At 40.4% G+C, this 27,421-nt stretch overlaps 2 protein-coding genes across 3 annotated transcripts; both read left to right on the forward strand.

The window, feature by feature from the left end:
- The first annotated feature begins 8,850 nt into the window (after positions 1-8,850).
- Positions 8,851-9,903, forward strand: LOC146373932 (lymphocyte antigen 6D). Its single transcript, XM_084951509.1, has 3 exons — positions 8,851-8,972; positions 9,151-9,255; positions 9,414-9,903. The coding sequence occupies exons 1-3, from the start codon at positions 8,921-8,923 to the stop codon at positions 9,491-9,493; spliced, it is 237 nt and encodes a 78-aa protein (XP_084807635.1). The 5' UTR covers positions 8,851-8,920; the 3' UTR covers positions 9,494-9,903.
- Positions 9,904-12,331: 2,428 nt separating this feature from the next.
- Positions 12,332-27,193, forward strand: samsn1a (SAM domain, SH3 domain and nuclear localisation signals 1a). Of its 2 annotated transcripts, XM_084951389.1 has the most exons (15): positions 12,332-12,484; positions 13,947-14,114; positions 14,425-14,471; positions 15,311-15,351; positions 15,561-15,644; positions 16,402-16,496; positions 17,593-17,716; positions 19,181-19,611; positions 22,620-22,700; positions 23,019-23,147; positions 23,654-23,771; positions 23,889-24,040; positions 24,153-24,365; positions 24,508-24,655; positions 26,397-27,193. In XM_084951389.1, exons 1-15 carry the CDS (start codon positions 12,461-12,463, stop codon positions 26,549-26,551), a joined length of 2,010 nt encoding a protein of 669 aa, XP_084807515.1. In that variant the 5' UTR covers positions 12,332-12,460; the 3' UTR covers positions 26,552-27,193. The 2 variants fall into 2 exon arrangements, with proteins under 2 accessions (XP_084807515.1, XP_084807516.1); XM_084951390.1 differs by lacking the exons at positions 12,332-12,484; positions 13,947-14,114; positions 14,425-14,471; ... (3 more) ...; positions 17,593-17,716; positions 19,181-19,611 and adding an exon at positions 21,390-21,824.
- The last annotated feature ends 228 nt before the right edge of the window (positions 27,194-27,421 follow it).

Consider the following 27,421-nt stretch of genomic DNA (forward strand, 5'->3'; position numbering starts at 1 on the left):
TATATAATGTTACATTACTATTAAACAAATTATATATAAATTATATATATAATTATATATATATATATGTAAAGTATTTTAGACTTTAGTTTACTTCAGCCATATTCCATATAAATCAGGTATCACACAAAAATAAAAATAGCTTCAAATACAGTCATGACAATAAAAGAATATGACTTTAAGGACTTAACAACATTACTTCAGTTATAGTACACCAACATCTCTGATACATTAGCACTAAGGGAACACTGAATGACCTGGTGATTTTTGTCCATAAAACTACTCATCTAAGATTTCCATAAAGTAAAAGATCTCTTGGCAAAATTAAGCAACATTTTAGGCACACTATTGCCCCGATCAAATCAGTGAGCTGGGATGTTTTATTCTAAACATGAACTACTGTTACAGCAACAGACATGGACTACTGGTGCCCCACACAACAACTCAATGTCCACTATGTGAAGGAGCCAAACACATGCCTTCTCCTCTCGTTAACTGAGATAAACTGCTGGCATATTGGTTTTACATCTATACTGTCCAGTCTCTCCTGGTGGACATGGCATACAGCAGCATTGTTTAAACTCATTTGAGTCATTGTTGACCTTAGCCATGTTTTTAGTCTTCTGAGAGCACTGAAGCTTCTTTCAGCCTCAGTACATGCGTTTTATCCTCAGATTAAAATTATTATTATGTGCTTGATGTGCCTCATCTTTGGCCCTGGCTCTTCCCATCTGACTCCACTAGGACATATTGCCACCTGATAAAATAACACATGGATTCGTGCCATATAAAAAGTGAGACACGTCAATTCAGATTCTTTGTCAAATGTACACTAATGAATCAATTTACATCGGGAGCCTAACAATTGTCATGATAATAAATACTAGTTAATCTATAGCACCAAATCATCAGTCAGTCACCTGTGACCTCGCATCTTCACCTCTGTCTGTGCTACAACATGGCAGAGCTGCCTCTGTCACCTGATAAATAACAGTGAGACATTCCAAATACATGCAGTCACACATGTGCTTCAAATACAGTCATGAACCAACAAGTCATCATCCAATTCCACCTGTGATCTTGTATCACCATTACTCTCTGAGCTTTGTGTTGGTTCTTCTGTCACCTGATAAATAGGACATACATGACAAGAAGAATAAAATGTGTAGCTGCTTCAGTGTTTCTGTCAATTTGTGCAGATCTTGACTCATCAGTAATGTTTGTAGGGTGAGTGCATTTTTAAAACAATTTGTGCAAACTGCACTACAAGGTGGAATATTTGCAAAATCATGACTACCTCTTGATATTTTGTCTCAAACATTAACCATTAACTATGAATATGTCAGTACCATTAGGATGAAATTATTGTGTCACCAACATTTTAACGTTAGACATGTAATTTTAACAGCCTCTGTAAACTAATATCCTGGCTTGCTCGAGGCTGCCGTTTTCTCTGACAGTTTCAATCAAAATTAGAAATGCTACTCTGAGACTGAGATAACTAATAGTGCTGCCTGTTGTGCAGTTAGTTTCCAAAACACATTATTCATGGTTACATAAAGTTTTATGTTCTGTTCTGTGGAACCAGATCCCAGCTTGGATTAGGGAGACAGACACCTTCTCTAATTTTAAGATTAGGCTTAAAGCTTTCCTTTTTGATCAACCATACAGTTAGGGCTTGATGCTGTTATTTTTAGATCGATGCATGGAAGTCATGATGGTGATCACTCCACTTGTGAGTGGAGTTGTGGAGCTTTTTGATCAAACTCTTATATTGTCTGATACACAATTCTGTGCTAATTTAATAATGTGATAAAAACTTAAATCTCTACGTATTCTTAATGTTGATAATGACAACATGACAATCATGAGACAAACCTTTGCACATGTGTATTTGAGGTAAAACATCTAAGACCGATAAAAGACTTACAAAACAAAGAAGTTACCTTTGCCTCATTCTGTGATATACATAAATAATTAAATTATGCTTTATATTTAGGAAAAAATAAATCTCATGCTCATGTGTTGGTTCTCATATTCTAAGGCCTCAACGCTCTGCTGTCTGTAAGACTTGTTCTTCATAAAGTTGAGAAGGACAAAGACACAAAAATAGGTTCCCTGTTGAACAGAATTTTATTCAGTTCTGTGACTTATGTAATACTGTCAGCCTCTTTTAATAACACGTTTAATTAATTATTAATGTAATTGTCACTCAAATGGCTTTTGTATAAAAGAGATTAATATTTAGGTTCCTGCAGTTAAAATATTTTTGTTGGACCATATTGTTAAGGTGTGTTTTCTCTTGTGTATGACAACAATTTTTGTTGCCCCGCTATTATCGCGAGGTTTGGGCGTGATTATAAGAAGCTGTGAGGCCTGCGGTTCATCCACTAGCTGTACAAGGTATTTGTTATAATTGTGTTGTAATAGTCTGCAAATTTGTAATGTATGGTGTTCAAATTACTTTATATGTTAGTTTTGAGCGCACAAGACTATAAGATTATTTGTCTAGAACGTCCGAAGGCGGCCACGAGGTAATATTTTCTTAAAGCACACGTGTTACTTTCAGCGGAATAAAGAACCTAAATCTTTTGTGTTTATGTTTGTAGTTTTCACGGTGTCCAATAAGTAAAAGAAGCCGTGCCTGTGATGTCGTTTTGGTGTTGCAGTGAAAACTGGCCCCAGCCTGCGCCAGTGAGAAGCTCATTAAGAAGAGCAGTGAGTGACGGTGCAGTGGTGCGACACAAGAGGTCGCTATCACACAAGCTCACCACTCACAAGCAGCCAAGCACAATAGCAACAACATTATATAACTGGAGTAAATTGGAAATTAACAAAGGGCAGTGTTAAAAGTACAGTAAGAGTGGTTTAAATCCACAGTGAATTTCTATAACACATCTGTCAAAGGTTACTTAATTTCTACTGTACTTCAAAGTGATGCTTTGTAGTTTATGAAAGTGTTTTGTGTGTTTGCTTAAGGTAAAACTACATGTGAAGTTTACAAAGTTCTTCAAGTTAAAGTACACATATATTAAGAATGAAAGTCGTTATAGCTAAAGAGTAACAGTAATGCCAAAGTAATACTCAAGTTACGTATAAGTTACAAATTTAAAGAAGTATTTTGAAATCAAAACTTTTAACTTTTAACATTTAACTAGACTCACAAGATGGCTGACAATGGTCATGAAGAGCAATATGCTGTACCACTTCCTGCTTACTGCTGAGCAGATTACAGAACTATATATAATATAACTTCCGGCACCACTCCGAGCTGGCAGCCAGCATCAGCAGCTCCGACCTGACCGAGTCCTTTTTTCTCTTTAATATATGCTTCTTTGTTGTTCTTGTGTTTCTTGTTTTTGTTTTTCTATTGTGGACTGCTGTCCCCCACAATGGAGCTCAGAATTTTATGGACAATTGTGTTCTTTATTACATTTTTTATGGCATCTGTGTCCGGAGAGCGCGTGGAGGTCCGACCTCCCATTGTTTACAGCAGGGATCAGCTGTTAGCCCTCTGGGCCTCCGCTGCCCTGCCTACCGCCGAGCAAGCCAACATCCCCTGCGAGGTGAGGAGGAAGAGACGCGGTACTCGGGCCGGGATCGGGCGTCGCAGTAAAGTTAGGAGGTACTGGCCAGCAATTCCATCTATTATTATGGGGAATGTGAGATCTCTCCCCAATAAAGTAGACAAGCTGGCAGCTCTTACCCGACATCAGAGGAGCTACAGGGAGTGCAGCCTGATGTGCTTCACAGAGTCGTGGCTAACTGCGCTAACTCCGGACTCACGCGTAAACATGGATGGTTTTCATCAGATCCGGGCCAACAGAACAACGGAGAGTGGAAAGAAGAGAGGAGGGGGTCTGGCTGTGTTTGTGAAAGATAGATGGTGTAACTCTGGGCATTTATCTATCAAAGAGACGCTATGCTGTGAGGACATTGAGCTGCTAGAGAGTACCGCGAGAGTTTACACACGTTATTGTGATAGCTGTGTATGTCCCGCCCTCTGCTAACGCTGCAGCAGCCTGTGAGGTCCTGCACACTGTAACCAGCAGACTCCAAACACAGCACCCTCAGGCCCTTTTCCTGATCTCTGGGGACTTTAATCACATCACCCTGTCCTCCACTCTCCCCACCTTCACCCAGTATGTCACCTGCCACACCAGAGACAATAAAACATTGGACTTATTGTATGCCAACACCAAGGAGGCATACAACTCATCACCTCTCCCTCCCCTGGGGGGCTCAGATCACAACCTGGTTCATCTCCAGCCTGTGTATAAACCTCTAGTACACAGAGAACCAGTTGTGAAACGCACAGTAAGGAAATGGTCGGCAGAGACTGAAGAGGCCCTGAGGGACTGTTTCCGTTCTACTGTGTGGGACAACCTCTGCAGCCCCCTGGAGGATGACCTCAACAGCATCATAGACTGCATTACGGATTACATGAACTTCTGTGTGGACAACACCATACCCAGCATAAAGGTACGGTGTTTTTCTAACAACAAGCCATGGATAAATCCTGAAATTAAGGCTCTCCTCAAGGAGAAGAAGAGAGTCTTTAGATCTGGAGACAAACAGGAGCTGAGAGTTGTTCAGAAGAAGCTGAAATGGAAGATAAGGCAAGGAAATGAAAACTACAGGAGGAAGATGGAAGAGCAGCTGCAACAGGACAACATCAGAGGGGTTTGGAACAGCCTGAAGACAATCTCAGGACAAAAACCAACCCCCCAGGCTGCAGGAGACTTGGGGTGGGTGAATGACCTAAATAAATATTTTAATAGGTTTGATCAACCACCCACCCCTCCCCCAGCATCGTCCCTGGGGAAAGTACCACAGCTGTGGAAGACCTCCTGTGTGGTATCGGTACCAAAGACCTCCCATCCCAAGGACCTCAGCAGCTACAGGCCGGTAGCCCTGACATCACATCTGATGAAGACCCTCGAGAGTTGGTTCTAAACCATCTGCGCCCCCTGGTGAGGTCTTCATTGGATCCGCTGCAGTTTTCTTACTAGCCTGGCATTGGGGTGGAGGACGCCATCATCTACCTCCTGCACCAAGCTCCGACTCACCTGGAGAAGCCTGGAAGCACTGTGAGGATCATGTTCTTTGATTTCTTCAGTGCTTTCAACACCATCCAGCCACGACTTCTGAGAGACAAGCTGGAGCTATCAGGAGTGGACCACCACATGTCCAAGTGGATACTGGACTACCTCACAGAACGCCCTCAGTATGTGAGGACAAAGGGCTGTGTCTCTGATATGCTGGTCTGCAGTACGGGGGCCCCACAGGGAACTGTGCTGGCACCGTTCCTCTTCACCCTCTGCACTGCAGACTTCTCCATCAACTCCCCACGCTGCCACCTACAGAAGTTCTCTGACGACTCTGCCATAGTCGGCCTCATCACAGGTGAGGATGACTCAGAGTACAGACAGTGGACTCTGGACCTTGTTAGACTGGTTTCAGAAGAACCACCTGCTGATCAACTCCGGGAAAACCAAGGAGTTGGTGGTGGACTTCCGGAGACGCAGACTCACCACACTGACACCGGTGAACATCCAGGGAGTGAACATTGAGATAGTGGACTCTTATAGGTACCTGGGTTTTCACCTGAATAATAAACTGGACTGGAGCCACAACACTGATGCCCTTTACAGGAAGGGTCAGAGCAGACTCTACCTACTGAGGCGGCTGAGGTCATTTGGAGTACAGGGAGTGCTTTTAAAGACCTTCTATGACTCTGTGGTGGCATCTGTCATTTTTTACTGTGTTGTATGTTGGAGCAGCAGTTTATCGGCAGCTGAGAGGAAGAGGTTGGATAAACTCATCAGGAAGGCCAGCTTTGTTCTGGGATGCACCCTGGACCCAGTGCAGGTGGTGGGAGACAGAAGGACTCTGGCCAAAATAACATCTCTGATGGACAGAGCCTCCCACCCCATGCATGTAAATGTTGCTGAACTGCAGATCTCCTTCAGTGACAGACTGCTGCATCCTAGATGCACGAAGGAGCGTTTCCGCAGGTCCTTCCTCCCTGCAGCTGTCAGACTGTACAATCAAAACTGCTCCCAACAATCATAGATGTTTACATCTGCACTGTAACTGCAATAATTTAATCAACCGATTCGCACTACAACCTGGGTTTGCCTCTTATCTGTAGTTAATTTTATTTAATTTAATAATTGTACAGTACTCTGTTTATAGTACCCATTGTCCTTGATGTAAATATGTAAGAAAAAAATGTGTATGTTTCTGTTCTGTGTCCTGTGTACTGTTTGTTTGTATATGTGTCTTTCTGGCTGCTGTTACAACAAAATTTCCCCTTGTGGGACAATTAAAGGATTATTCTTCTATTCTAACTACAGACTGTTTATAAAAGTGAAAGAGTAAGAACACTGAAAAGGGTAAAGAGATCAAGAGGAGAAACTTTCAGAGCGCGAATTGAATGAGGTGATTAACAACATAATGTCACCTGCAGAGATGTACAAACCATTTATGAACAAATACACCAAAGGACACGCTGGAGAGATTATATCTCTCGACTGGCCTGGGAATGCCTTGGTGTTCCCCCTGATAAGCTAGAGGTGGTGGCTGGGGAGAGGGAGGTCTGGGCTTCTCTGCTTAGGCTGCTGCCCCCTGCGACCCAGCCCCGGATAAAGCGGAAGAAGATGGATGGATGGATACACCAAATACAAACTGCAGATTCATACACAAAGCGCAATGTAGATGCATGTACTTCACTTTCCTCATTCATTGTTAAAAGAGCTGAAAAACAGCTACAAGGAGACTTTGCAGATAGTGATTAAGAGCCATAGCCAGATGTTGGGTCGTGCTTAGGATCTCAAAGTACCAAATCAAGGTCAAAATCAAGAAGGTCTAAAAGTGGTTCAGGTCAAACTGATGACCCTCTAAAGTTAAAAGTCTGGCAGTTGTCATTTGAAACCATGATTGAAAGAAAAAACATTTCAAAGAATGAAAGACTATTATCTCAGGAAGTAACTCGGTAGACCCACAAAGAGAGCGGTTGAAGGATTTCTCCTAGTGGGCAGAGATGAAGCATAAAACTCAGCTTGGGAAGTGCTGGAAAAGCTATTTGGAGATCTTTTCACTACAGAAAATGCTTTAGAGACAAACTTCACAGTTAGCCTTAAATAAGTTCCAAGGATGGAAGTGAGTTGAGAAAGTTTGCTGACTGTGCAGCTGTGATGCCACAAATAAAATCATTAGAGGTTCTTAATGACTGTATGGAAATTCAGAAACTCTTGTTGGTTGACGACAAGATGGAACCGCACAGCTATGAAAATTTATAATGAATTTTCCATCAGCTAGCCATATGGGAGGTATCTGGGAACGCCAAATTCGGACAGTATGAAGCATACTAACAACAATGCTAGACAAGTCCTCAAATAGGCTTAATACAACTAGTCTAAGAACACTCCTTTACAAGACAATGGCATCATTAACAGCAGACCATTAAGTGTGGAGTATCTTAATGATCCCTCAGATCCGAAATCATTAGCTCCTAATTACATATTAACGATGAAATCTTCAGTCATTCTCCCCCCTCCAGGACGGTTTTGGGAGGATTTGTATTTGAACAAAAGATGGAAAAAAGTACAATTTCTAGAAAATGAGTTTTGTCCACTTCTAATAGCTAAAGTAGGGGTGAAGAACTCCAGGCCCTTAGGCCAGTGTCCTGCAGGTTTTAGATATCACCCTGGGTCAACATACCTGAATCAAACGATTAGTTCACTACCAGGCCGTTGGAGAACTTCAAGATATGTTGAGCCATAATTTAGCCATATAAATCAGCTGTGTTGGATCATGGATACATCTAAAACCTGCAGGACACCAGCCCTTGAGGCCCCCCACACCTGAGCTTAAGTGTGACTTTTAATTGTCACATGCTTCAGTGCATCGAAAGTAAGCTGTACCAACTGATTAAAACCAACCTTTTTTTGTCCCAGTCCAGCCTTGCTCAAAGAGAATCAGATAGATCATCCTGTTAATGTATGTTTTTAATGTTGTAAAACTTTAACATTGGCATGTATGAGGACTGACTCACTTTGAAGCCTTTGAAGCCACTACATGATTTTTTATTTAGCCGTGAAGTTTGCTGCTTGGTGAATTCCTACTGAGATGCAATTCCCCAAATATGGTCACATTTGGCTTATGTTCATATGGGAACACCTGAAATGCCAAACTAAGTGCTTTAGAACTATAGTCCACAAACAGACTGGTGATGCTTCTGTTGCTGTGTCCATCGTTTGTGCAGCCTATTGTCTGTTACATATCATAAATGTTGTTTATTGTATGTTGACTCGCATTTAGCTCACATCACTCTTGTGTTAACCATTCAAAAAGCCTTACAAAGCAGTTGACATGATTAAACTGAACAGGCTGAAAGCTGAACGATAAAAAGTCCAGTCAAGAAATTGATTTTAAAAATAATCTTTAGAAAATGACCCCCAAATAGTGTGCTCTCATTTCATAGTATGAATGCACTGCAGAGTAACCTTGAACACTGGGTGATAAGAAAACAAGGACAAAACTGAAAAGGTGTTCTCTCGATGTGGGATATGTGTTTTGAAATACAAATAGATAGATCAAAACTAATCACGGATCTCATCAGAGAAATCCAAAGGTAAATATAGCAACACTGATAATAATTCATAGTAGCAGGTTGAACTAGACTTTAGGAGCTCTTATACACTCTGCAAAAAAAAAAAATCCACGTTAATCTGTTACTGTAAAAAGTCTTTCGCTTTCTTCTTCTTTGAGACAAAAGAGTTGAAACAAAAACATTAGACATAATTTACTGGCACATTTATCACAAGGAAGTGCATGACTCAGTTGTAGTTTGGTATGTGGTGTTTTAGTATAAAAGTACCTGAGCGGGAGGATTATCCACATACCATCTGACAACATGAAGGTCCTGCTGCTTACGCTGCTCTTCGTGCTGCTGTGTAGCACCCAAGGTGAGGCCATGTCATTCTAGCTTATATTCCATTTTAAAAGCAAACTTCTGATTGGGCTAGAAAATAGGTTTGATCTGAGGGAATCATTTGATTACACCTGGACTTCCTGACTGAGATGAAGGCTGTTGTCTTAGTATTGTAACATGTTTTGATGGATTTTGTCCTTTTTTTAAATTAGTGCTCACTCTCAATTGCTACATCTGTGTGGATGAAAATGACACAAGCTGTAAGACAGAGACAGTTTGTCCACTGTCAGCGCAGTACTGTAAAACCACCCAGACAGGTGCGTAGGATTTGTTTTCTACTTTCATTTTGTTTGTTCTCGTGTTCATGATCTAATATGTGCGCTCCTATATCTTGCAAAATAATACAATTCCAACAATGGTGTGATGGTTTAGTAATTGTATTTTTTGTTTTTGTTTTTGTTTTCTTTTTAAACAGGTGACAGAATTTCTCGATCATGTGAGGAGTTCTGTGCTGAGGACTATTTCACAACCTGTTGCAGAGAGGATTTGTGCTAGGCCTGAAGCACCCCTCCCGTTCACTTTCACTTTCTGCTTAATCAAATACAATGAAAAAAATGAAATTACATTAATCTGAATGCAATGTCATTTGTTTATTTACCCAAACAGAATCTATCAAAATCACGCACACTTGATTAGAGTTTGACTTGCTCTCATTCATTATGATCCCAAATACATGACTGGTGATTACGGTCATGGATTTTCTTGTATTTTTTTGTTTTTCTTAATGAATAGATGCGGGAAGCAGGGCGAAACACACCCACACCCTCTTAATCCTTTCCCGAGTGACTTAGTGGGTCAGAGCAATAAGCAATGCTATGTGGGTCACTGTCTATCTCCACTTTAATAAAAGTTGGACTGTTTTTTTAAACTGCTAAAAAAAACAACATTAAAAGTTGTTCTCTTAATCAATTTGTTTCAGCTGTCTTTTCTTACAGGGCACAAGTGTCTTGCCTGTTTCACACATTAAAATCTTCGTACATTTTCACACGGCCACAACCCTCATGTGGCCACTGTAAGACTCCCTCACTGGTTTTGTTTGGGTGAGGTGAAACTGAGCTGATAACCACGGACCATAAAACGAACATCTCTTTTTAATGGTTCAGCATGAGGTCTATAATGATTCGATGCTCAAATGATTTAAGATTTTTCATTTAATCCTTTTTTTTACATGCATGTAAACACAGTCACATTTGTGGTTGGCACAGGTCACTCGCCTAGCAGCATTCACGCATCCTGCTTTGTTTTCAGATATGTCACACCTGTTGGTGTTAAGAACCCACAGTATGCAACAGGCCAGACTTGTTCTCAGAAACAATGCACTGCTGCACTGTGCATTGTTTTGTTGATGGAGAGATAAAAATACCGCAGAACTGTATACAGACTAGAAGGCCATTTTAAAGAGGCTCATTAAATCATGGGAGGTTGGCTGAAGTCAGCCACGAAGTGATTATGTGGTTCATTTAGGACTTGTGCCACATTAAAAACCATTATTGCACTTACCTTGCTGTGCAAAAGGCATAACCACCACAACATCTGACACTAGAAGACAACAGTGACATGACTAATCGAAATGAGCTGAAAGGCAGCAAAATACATTTCAGCATCACGTCGTTTTCTTTGAAGTACTTCTTTTATTTTCATGTTTGTGAAAATATAGGTCATACTTTTAATCTCTCCAGCTGTTTTCTGCTCTGCATTAGAGGAGCTCAGACAGTATGATTTGTGGATTAAAAAAGCACCAGCTTCACACTTCATGTGTTACAACTTAGTGCACTTTGAACCACTCCAGAGGGATGATCGATTAGTCTCTAGGTAACAAAAAACAACAAGAAGAAATGCATTGCATGCAAAATAACCTTATATTTTTTTGTGCCTCACCACAAACTGATATGTGAAAACTTTCCTACATTTATTGTGGTTTGTCAAAAAGTTACTTTAAAAATTTCAAAGCTGTGGAAAAATACTTGCCTGCAACTGTTGCCCACACAGGAAAGAGCTGTTACTGAGCACGTGAGAAATTGTGTGCAGCGCGCTCAGTGTAGTGTTTGTTTTATTGTCTAAAAACCTGCCTGAGGGCAAGGTTGTCACAGATGAACAGTCTCCTTTCAAGTGCATTTTTTCCACACATTACATTCCCTTTTGCTATGCTGTCTTTAAATTCCTAACTTGTTAAGCCAAGCACAGATATACACATTGTTTTACCTCACTACATTTATTACCTTCAAGTTCAGATTTTAACACATACAATGCACATGTATTTAAATAATCACCTCATAACTGTGAAAAATAAACTGCAACTTCAAAACTACTCCAACTGCTACATTAAAGCACAGCTTACATATACTTAAAGCACATATAGTTGCCATCACATCCATGACAGCATACCGTAAGTAGTATTTGATGTAACTTTATGTAAACAATGTGTTTATAGGCCTGTGTAATTTGACTAGTATAAAGATGCAGGTGGCTAATTGGCTACTACATTTGGTTTCAATTTTGTATTAGTGCTAACTGATTACAGCGTTACAGCTGTAGATGTAAAACCTACATTAAATTCCCACTGATGTAAGGAGGAACACATCTTAGCACTTAAAGCTATAGATGATGATGACAGAAAGTAAAGAAATTCCACTACTTACCTTGCATCATGGCAGAGATTAATGCCTCAGTTTGCATAATGACAATAAAAAGTCTTGATTCTGGGCTTTTGTGTGTTACCTCAGAATCACAGGATATGTTTATTTTTTTTTAGATATATGTTTTAAAGATTACACTGGCAGGTCCAGATGTTTATTCTTGCACTCCGTTAATCAGCTCAGTGTGCCCAGATTTAAACCATGACCTTTATGATCAGTCCAATCTATACAATGTGCACCGCTGGAGTAAAGTGGATATAAAAAAACGCTGCTTATACATTCATATATTATTGATCTCTAAAACTAATGTCATCTCTAGTCAATTATTCTTAATGGAATGATTAATTTGACCTTGAACCAGTGATCCTCATAATTATTGATTAATATTTATGATTGATAATATTTTTGAGGCAAAAGACTTTTTAGTCTTAAGTCTTCATAAGTTGCCTTTAATGAGGAAATTTACCTGTAAATTTTTGTTTTTGTAATTTCACTTAGGTCAGAATAAATAAATAACATGGCTGCTCGCTGCTTCCCTACTGCAAAAAAAAGAAAAGAATCAAAACAAAGACAGAGTCTGCTGATCCACCAATAGTGGGCTTGTTGTCAAGAGTGAATCCTGCTTTAGCTGCTAGAGTAATGGTGGGCCATCTATTGGATTAGTGGAGGGATTTCACTGTGGTATTAATCTGAGAAGACAGCAGGCAACCGAGGCTGGCCTCAGACTGAGCTGTTGTGTCTTTCAGCCTCTGGCTTTCACTCGGCTCGCTGTTTGTCCTCCATCTGACGCACCAAAGCAAACTGAACCCGAGACCTCGCAGCCAACATGAACCTTTTCTGCTTTTCTCTGGTAAGATGCATGCATTTGTCTTCTTTACAGAACAGTCTGTGTGTGAGTCGCAGAGTAAAAGAGAAACTTGAGTTGCAAATCTGAGGTTAGCCACAAGAAATATATCGTGAAGATCAATAAATAACACACTATGCATACCTAAATGTGTGGGAAGCTACAGAGTGTCTATCTAGGTTTTTAATCGCAGTTTTCCTACAAATAAGCAAAACATGATGCTAAACCGCGGCACTAATCTAATGAGAATGCTTGCTGCTACGTCTTCTCGGTAAATAGATCATTGATAACCTGCTGCAGAAAGTTTGATCATTAGACAAGTCCCGACCTTGTCTTCTTATCTTCTTTTGTCTGAAAACTTTAAGCTTTGTTTACCATAAAGTTTTAAGCAACATTTCACAGCAGTTCTTTTATTACAGTAGGTATTTTGAAGCCCTGGTTTATGTATTACTGTCTAATTTCTTTATGCCTACAAGTGCCTGTTAAAAGTGTTTATTAATGAAGCCACAAAAGTTAAGATAAGAAGCAGGAATACACACATGTGCACAATATACACATGGGTACCTCAGATGCTCCTGCAGCTGTCATGCTGCACGTGGGGATGTAACATGTGGGTTGGATACTTTAAACTTGTCTCTGCACAGATGTTGGGGATGTTTACAAATGATCAGACTGATTCATCATTGCCTAGAATCTCTAACGGATGTCGCACCTTTTAACCACTCTGCTCAAATAACACATACAGCAAGTTTTCGTGCTGCCCGTTAACCCAGGTAGAAATCTAGAAAAGAGAAAAAACAAACACAAAAAAGCAGCAACATCTCAAAATACACACTTGTTCCCCTGCAAATACAGGAACTTACACTTCATTTGGAAGCTTTTTGTTTAAACCATTTTGCACTACATCTTACATTTTGAGTACTCTGTAAAGACCTGCTATTGGCCCGCAGTCATATGAGTCAGGGATTGATTTTCTAAAAGATGGAGGACTTTTAGATGAGTGGTCTGTCTCAGACCACTCATTAAGAATTTTGTGGTTTGGTTTAACCAGGAATGGTTGAGTAGAGAAAGAATACAAAATCAATACTCTGCGCTATCTTTTATCATGTACACCGATGAGACGTCACAGTACAGTCAAGATGAGCTGACGAGAGAAATTGGTTATGCGTTCCTAGAAGGAATCCCAACGAATCAAACAAAATTTAATCCACGCTGAAATCAGTTCTGTCGAAATTCCCTCATCCATGGTTGACAAGCAAATTTAAAGGAGCTTTGGAGCAGCATTAGTGACATTTCCCTGCAGTCATATCAAATCCTCATAACTACAATTTTCATATTTTGCATTTGATTACAATGAAATGCAGATTTATGTGCTGGAAACATGGATGGAAACAGATGAATTTCATATCCGGCCAAACTGCAGCCCTCTAACAACTGTGTGTCTTTTTGTCTGTCCACTGGGCATCAGGAGGGATCTATGGACAGCCTGTACGAGGCGGTGCAGAGCTCCAGCGACGGCCCACCGCAGCCTGTCCCAAGCCGCTCGTGCAGCCGCTCGTGCAGCCGCTCGTGCAGCCCGGCAGTCTTGCTGGATGATGGCACAAAGTGGCGAGGCTCTGGAAGATCTATATCCATGGTGTGTGTCATGAAAATCTCGTACATTGAAGCACGTTGTACAGACTGTGAGCGGTGCAGGCTTGTGAACAATCATGACCAGATTGTATGGGGTCACGGCCTTGAGGAGCTGTGACATGTAACCAGATTGAACCTAAAAAAAATAAAGCTGATTATTAAATGATGAGCAGAGCCAGTTGACAGCTGCCTCTGAGGCGAGGCCAAATGTTCAATTTCAGTGAATCTCTACATGAATCAGCTGGAGGATTTTGTTGAATGTGGCAAGTTGCTCATTTAGTACAGACAGCCTTAAATGCTTTGTTTTCTTTCAGGAGATGCCTCAGATGCAGAGAGCCAACTCGAACAAGAAGAAAAGAAGGTGAGCTCAGACGTAAATTACTCAAGAATGTTAAGATCGTCCTATATGCCCCACATTACATTGCTTTAAGCTCGAAGCTCAATCTGCTCTATCTCCACATATTATGTATGTCACTCCGCTTCGAACGGACAGGAAAATTGTATTAAAAACATCAAGTAATCCTGGAAGGAATTAAGGCTTCTGTTCGTCTAGTGCGTGCTGTGGCCTTATTTCTCTTTCTTTTGTTGGTCGAGCGTGCAGAAAGCATAAAGCTGCCCTGCCAGTGACAGAGCTTTCTCATTGAGTAATAATATGGCTTGAAAGGCTCCCTGTTTATTTTTGCTGTGGGTTAATACTGTAAATCCTTCCTGCAGCACAGCAGAATAAATTGGAATGCTGCGCTTAAAGAAGAGGGATTGACGGTCCGTAAGACACAATAGGAACCAAAAAAATCTATATATTGTTCAGCTTTGTTGGCAGAGAACTGTATTTTGAGAAGAAGGACCCTTCACACTGTTGGGCCAGCAGAAGGCAGATTACGGCTTTGGGCTAGCTGGACTAAGCGGATTCAAGGTCAACACCTTTTACTCCCTTGGCCTTTCTTTGGACAACGTACAACTTTGTTGACGCTGTAAACGCATAGAAAGATTTAACACAGTGGACATCTGCACAGCATGAGTCTGCAGTCTTGTGGTCATGTTTTAAAGCTCATGTTTTGTGGTTTATGTGCTCTATAGTTGCCTTTTTGAAGTCCCAGGCTCTTTACTTTGTGTTGTGAAGAAAATAATAATATCTAATTTGTTTTAAATAAAAATAATAATCCAACATAATGAAATATTTCTTTGTTATTTTACTTTTAGAACACATATATCCAAATCTGCATCAGATAATGAAACACTAGGTGAGTATAACAATTTCTAAACTTCACTTTTTATTAGTGCTAAAGTGTAACTTGTGCATAATGACTGTTATTTATATTCAAACTTCCAGCGAGCTACCAGGCTTTATGTCCGTGTCTCATAATGCTGATAATGATTTTACTATCAGTGGCTTCCATTCACCCCAACTTTTCACTTTAAAACCTCCAACGCTCGTCTCTCTCCACGTCAGACACCCCCGGCTGTAATACTGCAGTGTGGCAGCATGCCAGGAGCAGAGAAGATTTAGTTCACATCACCAACAATCACAATGAAGGTAAGCAGGAAATAAAGAGGCTAAGCTCATCTAAAGTTTATGCCAGCACTCATCTGGAGTCCCAGCAGGACGCTCAAAGGCAGGGTGGGGATTTCGAACCCAATTCAGCATTAAAAAAACGACACCCCAGACTATCGGCCACTGTGATCTTAAATGGGCGGGACCATTGAAATTCGCTTTTCTGTTAGTATAAAGTAATTTATCAGCCCATTTAATCTAAACCCTGGGATGTCTTAATATAAGAAGAAGAACTGCAATTTTAGCAAACTGTCTCAATTTGTCTACATGAAAAAGAAATGCTGATGCAGTAAATGGAAAAAATGCTGTCAGCACAACTCTCTGTGCTCAGGTTTTAGGAAATAAATGAATACAAATACAGAAAAGATTCTGGATGCTCATTGTCCAGACTGTTAATGGAAATACCCAGTTCTTTTTGCAGTTTCCATAGTAGATCATTCAATTGTTTACCTATTACTTAGTTACTTTGTTGTAGTATGAACAGCAGTGGAGGGAGGTCTCTATCAGCAGGACAAGCTGTAAAATGTAGCAAAATTCCAAAGATGTCCAGTGGGCCAGATTGGAGTCATTTTAGGGCCTGATTCTGGTCCCCAGGCCTTATGTTTAACATTGGTCAGGACAATCTGCAATAATGTCGAAAACAACAAGTGAGAGAATGTTTAATTTGATTCTAAGAGTTGCTAATCATTTAAGCAAATTCCTTAAAAAGTCCTCAGGTGTACACATTGTGTTGTTGCAGAGATGCGAAAGACGAAACACAGGACAGAAACCAGAGGTGGGAAAGGAAGTCATCATTCTGGCACCAAGAAAAAGGAGAAACAGACCTCAAGCCAGGTTAGAAGAGTAGTTTCACTTTTAGACTGTTTCACTCAAAACCCTCTCTGCAGACATGTTTCAGTCATGCAGTGCATTCAGATCTTTGTGGGTACCACAGCGGTATCAGTTTGGTTTTAGGTTTTAAGACCATTTTGCAACTTCATTTGGTTGGCTGGTTTTAATGCCTACTCTGAAGTTTATTGCTCCCAAAAGGCCAATAAATCTGTGCCAGCATCATGTTTGAGCACCTTCAACACACCACAGCAGAGCATTTAACAGCACCGACACCACCACCTGATGTGACTTCCTGAGAGCTACCGCTGGCCCAAATGGCACAATCTTTTTGCACAAATGCTGATTGGGTTTTAATACAGTGCAGATGGTTCAAAGAGGGGTGCACCTCTCTGTGTAATCTCTGGACCACATGGCAGAGAGGGATGTGAAAACTCTGTGTGTGTGTGTGTGTGTGTGTGTGTGTGTGTGTGTGTGTATGTGTGTGTGTGTGTGTGTGTGTGTGTGTGTGTGTGTGTGTGTGTGTGTGTGTGTGTGTTTAGAAAGGTTTAAAGGCCTCATGTCAGGTTTCTCAGTCGCCAATCTACCTATTGCCATCATAGTTAAATGAAAACAAAGCATAGCTTGCCAAAACCGGTTCAGCAGCATTTTTTCCTTCCTCAAAACACATTATGACAACACTGACATTGTCACATGATCGCTGAGCACATATCTGCAAAGACTTATAATGTTTACAAATCTTGCAATCCTGTTATCCTTTGTTAATTGAATCTCATTACTATTAATGGTAATGAGATTTTCCTCACCCATTCAACTCTGCCTGTTTGTAGTAGTCCTGCACAGCTCTCCCCTCTAACAGAGAGCAGGCACCCTCCCTATCTGTCTCCTCACAGATCTAAACTAGAAGTCAGCGGACCGGCTGAAAGAATCTAAACTTAACCCCCTAAATTTTCCATTGCTCTCATCACGCCTGTTAAACACTCCCTACCATGTCATAGAAGGTCCCACACAATGAATCAATGTTAAGGGGTGTGGGATATTAGAGGTTCTGGAATGAAAGTGTTTAAATGGTGAGTGTGTGTGCATTTGTTTATCTTTTCAGAGTGTCCATGCCAACGGAGTGGCGACAGAGTCCAAAGCAGCTGTCAGGAGAAACCCCAAAAACAGCAAGAAAGCAGGCGGGAAAAGTGGGAAAGAAGGGACAAAGAAAACAAACAGCTCCAGAGGTAGGAGCTTTCACCAACATTAACCATCATTTCAAACTCTTGGTTGCATCTTTATTCACAATGGTTAACACTGCAATCAGCTGTTTAATATTTTACACCGGACACAACCCCAAATGGCTTTGTGTCTCCTTCTAGAATCAAACCAGGTGTCTTTAGCTTGTTACGCAAACGTGTAAACCACTATACTATATTTAATACAAAAGAATTAATGTCTAGTAATCATCAGTAAATTTAAAATGTATTCATGGTACAAATTACATGTCGGAAGATTGGTGGTTCAATCCATGTCTGCATGCTATCCTTGAGCAAGACAGGCTACTGAACCCTGAGCTGCTCAGGATGCATTCATTGCAGTGTGAGTGTGTGTGAATGAGTAAATGAGGCAAGCGCACACTAAATGACAACTTTAACATTTAATATATTGTTTTATGCATTGACATCATATCTGATAAAAGTAATACTTGCATTATGATGATGTGAAAACATCTAACACTTCGTGTATCTCTTAATCATAACCAAAAGTTTTTGTGGTTTTGTAGAACCGGTTTCATTCTTGCTGCTGTTTTCATTCCCAGAGGGTCAACTTTAACTGTTTAGTCAAAGTCACTGATAGCGCACAGGACATCCTTTAGTGTCGCCACTGTGACCTGTTGTAACAATAGTGACGTTGCTCCAAACTTGTTGCATTTTAAACCAAACCACAGTCTCTTCCTGAACCTATTTAAAACACTAGTGAATAAAATTCAGTTTTTCAGCATTTACTCTAACCTACACCTACACCCCGCTGCCTTAAAACAAAGATCAGAAACATTGCTTACAACTTTACAATAGTAAAAGAGGGTTTTTTTTTTTAAATGATATTGTTATTTTTAAAATGTATTAACTGCTTTGTAACTATTTTTGGTTATCCTTATTCATGTTGTGTTCCCAGCAAGCTATCTTGCCTTTGTCCTTCCTGACGTTTCTAGAATTTCTATGACTCTGTTATGACTAAGAAAGATTTTGGCTCAAAATAGCAGAACAGCTACAGTTATGTGGCAACTCCAGTTTATGCCCTTTAAAAAAGTAATCAACTTTAAATTCTACTTCTGCTTTTAAGAGTTGCAGCACCTTCAAATTACATGTCTGCAGCGTCCTCACACCTCTCAGAGGGCCACAGTGGTTCAGGATGTGAGGGTTACAAAAGCCAAGGACATACTACACATACTCTGACCATACTGTTTGGCCAACCTCCTGTTTCCTCCTTCTCTCTTTTCGGTACTGCTTCGACATGTAAAGTGATCCTCACAATGAACTGTCTCATTTGACTAAGTCGTTTCCAGTTCAGTTTAACTCTGATGGGGGTTAAACAGCAAATCATTGCATCATCTAAGTTAAATAAAGTTACACCTGAGTCTGATGCCAGTTTGAGAATGGTGAGAATTGTTGATTTTAAGTCACTTTCTTTCTTGTCCCCTCTCTCAGTGTGCTCCCCACCTGGCATGATGAGCCCACAGATGGGACACCACTTTCCCGAAGTGCCGTACAGATCAGACAGGAGGCCCTACCCGGGTAAATTCTCCACCCTCCCCTCTCAGGAGAACACAACCCCGGGCCGATGCACTGACATGGCCAGCCTTCCTGGTGGAGCGACGCCCACCCACCACCAGCGGTGGAGTAACCCTGCTGACAGCAGTCTAGCCTGGGGGACCGTACAGCACACCTGCCGCAGGCCTCTAACAGAGTATCGCGTCTACTCCCATGACTTCATCACGGCGCACGTGAAGGAGTGGGAAGGAAGACAGGAGCACCGGCAGGTAGTGGCCCAGGATGGTTGCTTGAAGCAGGACTGTAAACCTGAGATTCCCCCAAGGGTGCCGCGATCTATCACTGATGTGGACCTGTCAGAACCAAATGTAAGTTTCATGCTGATTGCCACACAGTACCGAGACTGATTTTGTACAAAGAGCAGTGAACTAAAAATGGCAACAGTTTTTCAAGGTACTCAGCAGATTGGTTGTCCCGAGAGAACTTCCTCTGAGGGTTTCAGCTGCCTTTCGACCCAGGCTGACTGGATGACGCTGAGATGAGGGTTTTGTGGTGGACATGTGATCTGCTGTAGGATTCCTATTTGTCTTGTCACTCATGATAGTTGTCTGTGGTTTGTCAAATGCAGTCGAATGCATTTAAGACCAATTAGGTGCCTTGCTGATGACATTTTGTGGCCTATGAGAATTAATTCTGGTCACTATGTCAGTGCTATTGACGTGTCCCCAGCCTCCTCCCATACAGAACATTTTGCATTTTCTTTAAAAACGTCTCCTACAGATGCTAATATTGGTTGAACATTGAGATGTAGGTGTGGAAATTGATGACTTTGTGGATTTTCCTCATTGCGTAGCTCATTGCTAACATCACGCAATGGAGTGCACATTTGCACGCACATGACATCTCTCAAAGCTTTAGACTCTAAGCGATACTCGGTGAGCACGTGTGGCATGTGAGCCATGTGTTGCGCAAAAACAGTTGTCAAAGCCCAGGATGACTAGGGAGAAAATTGTCTGACGAAAACAACCATCAAGTGCAGAGATTACAAAATCCCCATGGATCCGTGGTGTCATCCGTTCTTAGAGTCAGAAAGTCATTTAACAGAGAATAAATCCCCAGAGGACTATAAACAGAGATGGTGCAGGGTGTTAAGAGTCTATCTTGTCCTTTTATGAACTTCCCGTGAGATAGTGATAAGAAAAGAAAACAATCAAGTGATGTGGTTTTAATTTAATTTCCTCTGAATTTGCTTATTTCTTGTTTTGTCACTGGGGAAGTTAACATTAGCTCTGCAGAACTAACAGTGCACACAATGCATGTCAGAACAGTTTTGATATACTTTTGGCATAAAACTGTATCTCAACAAAATATTTCAATGAAGATAGGGTGTTTTTTTTTTAAAATCAGACAGGAAACCCCTAAAGTAAGAAATTTAAAATCTTGATCTAGAACAAAATGAGTTTCTTTTTTGTTGTTGTTGTTGTTGTTGATTGCAAGCAGCAGGATTAGACTGAGGTTTAGGTCTGCAGAATTCCCTTTTCCACAACCGACCGCAGTGTAAACATAGTGGCAAATCCCCAATGTGGCGACATGAGAGAGGCAAGGTGGAATCCTGTGGAGGCTAAAAACTCCCTCACCTTTTCTGATTCAGTGGAAACACTATGAGTGTGTGGGTGTGTTTGTAGATAAGAGTTTTGTAACTTTTATCATTCGTCACCGATTTTAGAAAAAGGGTGACTTGTTTTAGTGTATCCAAAAAGACATAAAGTCAAAAAACCCTCAGTTCCACACCGAGAGGGGAGGTCGACCGGAAGGTATTTCGACACACCAAAGTTGCCACTTTCAGCTGTTCCTCTGTCATAAATCCACACTTCCTCAAAAGCGTTCTGCCCCACATTAGGAAATGAACTCAGAAGAATAATTACTCCAGCATCATTTACCGCAACAGAGTTCCCCATTGCTGATAAAAGGGAAAATTTGAGGTATATTGAAAGAAGAATTGAATTAAACAAAAGAGGTTTTGTCTTCTTTTTATTTCTGAACTACATAAAATAGCTTTCACTGTGAAGCTTTTAGCCTCATTGGATAATTGAGCAACCTGAGTTGAGTGGCTACATGTATGTGATTGTGGCATACTTATGCACAGTTACAGACCAACATGGTGGTGTGGCTCACCATCAGCGTCTAAAAGACGAGTAGCGGATACAAGACAGATGTTTGAACAAGCAAATGCCACATTTATAAAACTGAAGTGCTGCTATTCCTGGAAGTGGTTCTAGTTGTTTCGCTGAGCCGGCCACAAAATGCACACATAAGCATTCGTATTTTTCCCCTTTCAGAGCTGCACTGAAAGAAACAGTGTGAATTGCCTCACATCCTGTGCGTTCTAAGGAAGTGAGCCAGCCAGACCATCAGACAGACAATCTGTGTGTCAGTTAACACTTCTCTGTAGAGGAGTACAGCAAAGACAAGAGCAAAGGACTAAGATCTGACTAACACCTTGAAAGAAAAAAAAAGGAGTTAGAAAATGTTACAGAGGGCCGCATCTAATGTGTCAGACAAAGCAAGGAGCAAACCAAAGGTAGGTGAAAATAATTATGATCAAAGCTTCAGGGTCCAAATTTCCCTTGTGACATCGACTCTGTTACAAATTTGTAGAAGATGAGGCTCAATCTAACATCGCCAACTGCATGAGTGTGCAGACTTTTTATTTAAACAGGGAAAAACTGAATTAAAAACTACAGTCTGCTGGAAGCAGAGCGATGTTTTTGGAGAATATGTCACAGTTCATTTTCTAAATGGTGAAGAAAGTCTTTAAAATAAAACCTTGATTTCTGCCACTGTATTTTCAGTCAGAGAGTGCACTCAGAGCTGCATTAAATCAGTCTGCACAGGGCTGTCTAGGAGTATGGAGCTCATATTTAACCAGGATTTCCAGGGATTATTCATTTATATGATTATTTTTGGTGCTGTGCTGGGGAGATGATGGAGGCTTGGGAGAGATTAGGCTGACTATTAGTTTTATGAAAACCTGGGGGGGGAACTGAAAGATTAAAATTGAGCCAGAGCAGCAACGATTTGTCGTGTCACCAGTGCGCTGAGGGTAAACTGGTTTTATCAACGTACTTGTGTATTCGTTTAAGTTTAAAACACAAGCTCTCATTTAGTGTGTACTCGACTTAAAATTGTAGATTTTAAAGGAAGGTTTTTTTTTTTCTTTTCTTGTTGGTTTTCGTCTTGTCCTAGATGTTTTAAGACTGTTAAATGAAAAACTGATTATATTTGGCCTGTGAAATCTCGGGTCACAGCACGATTGTGCTATTCAGACGTTGTTTAGCCGTCTTTGTGTGACATCTCTTTTTAATCTTCCCCACAGCGCTCCACAAGCTTTGGCAAATTTGAGGGTCTCAGACATCACTCATCACAGGCCAAACCGAAGGAAAATGGAACCGCTATGGTTTGTAGATGTGCTTGTTTTTCACTTTTGTAACCCTGATGTCAGCAAAATTTACTTCAATAGCAATAATAGTGTAACCGATGCATGAGACTGCCATACTTAATGCAGGTTTTTCACTCATACATTAAAAAGCGGACTGAAAGCGACACATTTTACTGGATTTTTTGAGAACAGAAAAACATGTTGTCAATACTAAATATAATTGTAGAATTGTAGAAAAGAAAAAGAGTTGGTGTTTTGTTTTTGTTTGTTTTTATTTTAGGTTTTATTCCTTAATATCCCCGTTCAGTTTGTACTAAACCATGTTTCTTCACACAGGTCACAGAAGAATGTGAAAGTTCAGACCCAAACAACTCAGCTGGACTCAGGAAGAAGATGAAGGAGATTTCACTGACCATGCGCAGAAAAATGGGCAAAAAACATGCCAAGTCTTTATCCGAGGAGATGGTGAGTCACTGAATCACTCACACACACTTTTACATCAATTAACCGAGCACTCTGATAAGGTTTTTGACCGTTCGCATACACACATTAATGCTTTAGTTCTCCAGCGCTGTTTTATTCTAAAGAATTTGTGCGCAAGTGATCAAAAAGTCCCTCAGCATGCAACAAATTCGAGGCCATGGACATCACTTACTGCAAACCTGCTCTGTTTATCACTTTCATCTCCTCTGAAACCACATCCTCAAACTGTGACGCGGTTGTTGGCGATATTTAGATGACTGTTTGCTGTCATCTGCATCGAAAAGTGTCTTCCTGCAGTTTGTGTGATTGAAAGATAAGATGTTTTGATTAGCTTTGGAAATTTCATAGCCTACACCTCCACCTCCACTTTTACATGGAGTCGTTCAATTAGTCTGCCTAATTGTGCACACTCCGTCCCTGCTTATCTGTTTATGTAACATTGCTGCCATTTAAAACCGTGGGCCTTGTCGTTTTTTGCTTTCCTTCAGGGCGATGACACAGACAAAGAGCCAGATGCAGAGACAGAAAGCAGCCCTCCAGCTGAGAAAAACTCCACACAGACAAGCAACTCCTTGGAGAGTCTTTACAGTGGCCAGAGCTCCTCCAGTAAGTATCTGCTCATAATGCACACCCAGACATAGTGAATAAATGTGTGGTGTTAACCAGTAATACTCTTAGATGAGTGTGTAATCCTCCTGTGCTGTGTTGTGTTTGTGGGTTCAGGTGGTGTGACCAGTGAGTCCAATGGCTCTGGTCAGAGAGACAGTCTGAGGCTGGAGGAGGACGCCTCGTATCACGGACAGTTCTGTGGCCGAGCTCGAGTCCACACGGATTTTGTTCCCAGTCCATATGACACGGACTCCCTCAAACTCAAGGTAACTCTCCATGTCCACGCTTTACATGGACATGGCTGTACTTAGACAGGGAAACATCTGCAGTAACAATGAAGCAGTCTCAACCATCTTTTAATAGATTTTTTTTTCCAAGGTTGGTGACATCATCAACATCATCAGTAAGCCTCCAATGGGCATTTGGACAGGCATGCTCAACAACAAAGTGGGCAACTTCAAGTTCATCTATGTCGACGTTTTGGTGGAGAAAGAGGAAGAAGAGGAGACTCCCAAAATCAGACAGCAGAAGCTGTGCAAAAGACCTCGACCTAAAACACTGCTGGAGTTACTGGAACGCTTGAATCTGGAGGTGAGGACCAGATCTGCTCACCTGGGATCTTTTGTCTTAGTTTAGGGGACGAATCACAAAGTTTTCAAAGACTTAGTCATGACAGCAAAACATTTAAAGATTTGTGCTTTAGTTTTACAGTCGGTGGTTGCTCTTGTTTTAGGAATATGCTTCTGCACTGATGCTAAATGGCTATGAAACAGTGGAGTCCCTGATGCACCTGCAGGAGAAACATCTTATAGAGCTGAACATCAAAGACCCAGAGCACAGACAGAAGCTACTCACTGCTGCTGAATACCACTACACAGAAGGTCAGAAACACACCGAGCAATCATTGTGACTGGTTCTAATGCTAACAAGCAACAATATGCAGCACTTAGTCAAGGGAGATACTGCTTCGTAAGAGTTCACTCCTGAAAAATGAACATTCTGAAAAATAAAAATAAAGATCCTCTCATGAAGGTTTCAGTATTCAGAAGTGGCCTGCACAGACTGGCTCGCAGCAGAGATACAGGAGTCAGCAAATGAGACTAACAATATTTGTTAGCAGGCTAAATCGGTGTTATGTTAAGCCTGAAAGTAACACCACACTGAATGTGAAGCAGCTGTAAATACAATACAGTCTTCACAGAGACTGTATATTAAAGAAGCTAATAGCTACCTCACTCCAATCACAATTTTATTTAATAGCACATTTTATTATACACAAACTAAATGCTTTTAACATAATAGAAAAATACATAAAAACCTAAACCTTTGTTCCCAGTCCTGCCCTTTATTTCCTGTCTGTAACCCGTCCCAGCAACCATAAAACAAAGAATAAAAATTGTACAATTGGCTCTCGTCTTTTAACCAGCAGTCATAAGAGTTACATTTTCTGAGTAAATAATAACTCTCTGTGTGTGTGTGTGTGTGTGTGTGTGTGTGTGTGTGTGTGTGTGTGTGTGTGTGTGTGTGTGTGTGTGTGTGTGTCTGTACAGACAGCAAAATCTTTGTCCAGTAATTAAATATTAACATTCCTAAAGTCTTTTAGGCAGCATGTCGAGCTGCTTTGTTTGATTATGGTTAAAACATGGTAGAATTTACTCATTGGCCAATCAGAAGTGAGCATTCAAACAAACAGCAAGATAAGGTAAAGACTGTATTAAATAAAAACTCTCTTTTTTTAAATTAAGAAAAATATTTTATGTACCATAAATATAAAATGAATGGAAGTGTAATTCTGTCACTTTATTTCTGTGGGACAATAAAAAGGGGTTCACTCTGTAAATATGTGGGTGGAAACAGGTAAAGACTGAGACATTTGTGCCGTAGAGAATAGAAATACATCATGCACACTGTGAGAAGCTTATTGGTGACTTCCTGTTACTCAGATAGAAAGTGCTTAACATGACAGAAGGTGTTCCTGTAATCTGAAGTCTGGAAGCAGTCTGACTGATTATCAGAAATCCCTGCATGAATGAAAGCAAAACTTTCCAAAACAATCCAATATGACAGTGGAAAAACATCCACAGGCCTTTTTTGTGGCTTCGTTCATGTTTTACTTTGTGTAATTTAAGCAGATGTGCACAAAGTCAAAGTAAATGTCAGTGTAATTTATTTTTTAGCTCGGCTTGGTTGACAGTGAAACTAAACAGATGGCAGCTGCTGCAGTGTGACCCTGCCAAGCTCACATTAGACACCAGTAATTTAATCAAGCTGAGCTAGATTAGTCGGATTAGCAGCTTCTGTTGGTGAGTTTAAAAAACAATGAGGAAGATCGGTGGAATATTTTTGCAGTTTACAGGAAAAAAAATTAGGTGACATATTTTCTTCTAGAGTTTCCTGGTTCAAATCATATGTATTTGGGTCATGTGACAGCTCACCAGCACATCCTCTGGTCTGACACCAATAAGCAACATTTGCGATAATGCGTCGCTATCATCGCAATAAATCATATTAAAATTAAACGGTGTCACCCTTCCGCATCTAAATATGGCTTCAATTCTGCAAAGTAGCACAGTTTTGAATATTATGACATTTAATTGAATTCAGTTTGGTTTGTGGCTGCAGGTGATGATGTCAGGGATGCGGAGGAGCTCAAATCTTCCCACAGTCTGCAGGAGGAAGACAGCGACTGTCCCAGAGACTCGGGCTGCTTCATCCCGTCAGAGTGTTCAGACAGCAAGGAGGACACAGAGCCCGTCACAGACGCCGTGGAGTCCTAAAGCACGTGTTTGTCATTTGTATACTTTGATCAGAGTTTAAAAGTTGCACATTTTCTTATGACTTTGATGAAAATGGTTTTAAAAGACTCATTCCATAACTTTCTGAAAATGTCACAATTGTATCCCTTGTTCCAGTGAGGGAACAAGGGATACAATTTGCTTTGTATATGCTAAAGCTTTCTAATGTGGAAGCTTTAGCATATACAAAGAAGAGACAATATTCTAAACTTCATATTATCTTTTTGTCACTTTATCACTATGATAGGTATAGGCATTGAGTTTTGGCAGTAAGTTGCCAAAATTTTGTCACATTAATGTCATTTGTATTTATTGCATTCTAAATCTTGAATTGTTTTTGCGTGTAAAGCTTTTATTTATCACAGCTGCATCATTTTGACCTTTCTCGTTACGTCTGATCTCTGTTTAACTTTCGGTCTACTTTCCTTTCCTGTGATTTAAAAGCTGTTTGTATATTCAGATCTTGTCTGTAATGCATACTCTACAGATTGACAAGTATACTTTTTTCTGAAAGTGCATTTGAATGAGATTGTGTGTGAGAGAGCCTGTGTGTGAGCATTCCTGTGAAAAGGAGCATTCATTTATTTTCAAAACCTTTTGTAAATAAAACATTTTAAAAATAGAGTTAAATATGTGGTTTGTGTTTATTTAAAGACTCTAAGTAATACAAGAGTACAGTCTCTGATAGAGCCAAGTCCACAAGTACATCTGTACACACGGATTGCACCTCAACATGAATTTAGCTTAATTAAATTAAGGTCTACTTTTAATACTACTATTGCTAATACTACTACTACTAATAATAATAATATTTAGTTAATAATTAATTTATTATATTTTACTTTTATTTAT

Source organism: Perissodus microlepis, chromosome 14 (genome assembly GCF_051167445.1).
Source record: "Perissodus microlepis isolate ML-2025 ecotype Zambia chromosome 14, ASM5116744v1, whole genome shotgun sequence".
In the NCBI taxonomy this organism is placed as follows: domain Eukaryota; kingdom Metazoa; phylum Chordata; class Actinopteri; order Cichliformes; family Cichlidae; genus Perissodus; species Perissodus microlepis.

Coding starts and splice junctions, on each gene's coding strand:
- LOC146373932 (XM_084951509.1), top strand. CDS start 8,921: ATGAAGGTCCTGCTGCTTACGCTGCTCTTCGTGCTGCTGTGTAGCACC. Junction 8,973..9,150: donor GCTGCTGTGTAGCACCCAAG/GTGAGGCCATGT, acceptor TTTTTAAATTAG/TGCTCACTCTCAATTGCTAC. Junction 9,256..9,413: donor CTGTAAAACCACCCAGACAG/GTGCGTAGGATT, acceptor CTTTTTAAACAG/GTGACAGAATTTCTCGATCA.
- samsn1a (XM_084951389.1), top strand. CDS start 12,461: ATGAACCTTTTCTGCTTTTCTCTG. Junction 14,115..14,424: donor CTGGAAGATCTATATCCATG/GTGTGTGTCATG, acceptor GTTTTCTTTCAG/GAGATGCCTCAGATGCAGAG. Junction 22,701..23,018: donor AGGAAAATGGAACCGCTATG/GTTTGTAGATGT, acceptor TTCTTCACACAG/GTCACAGAAGAATGTGAAAG.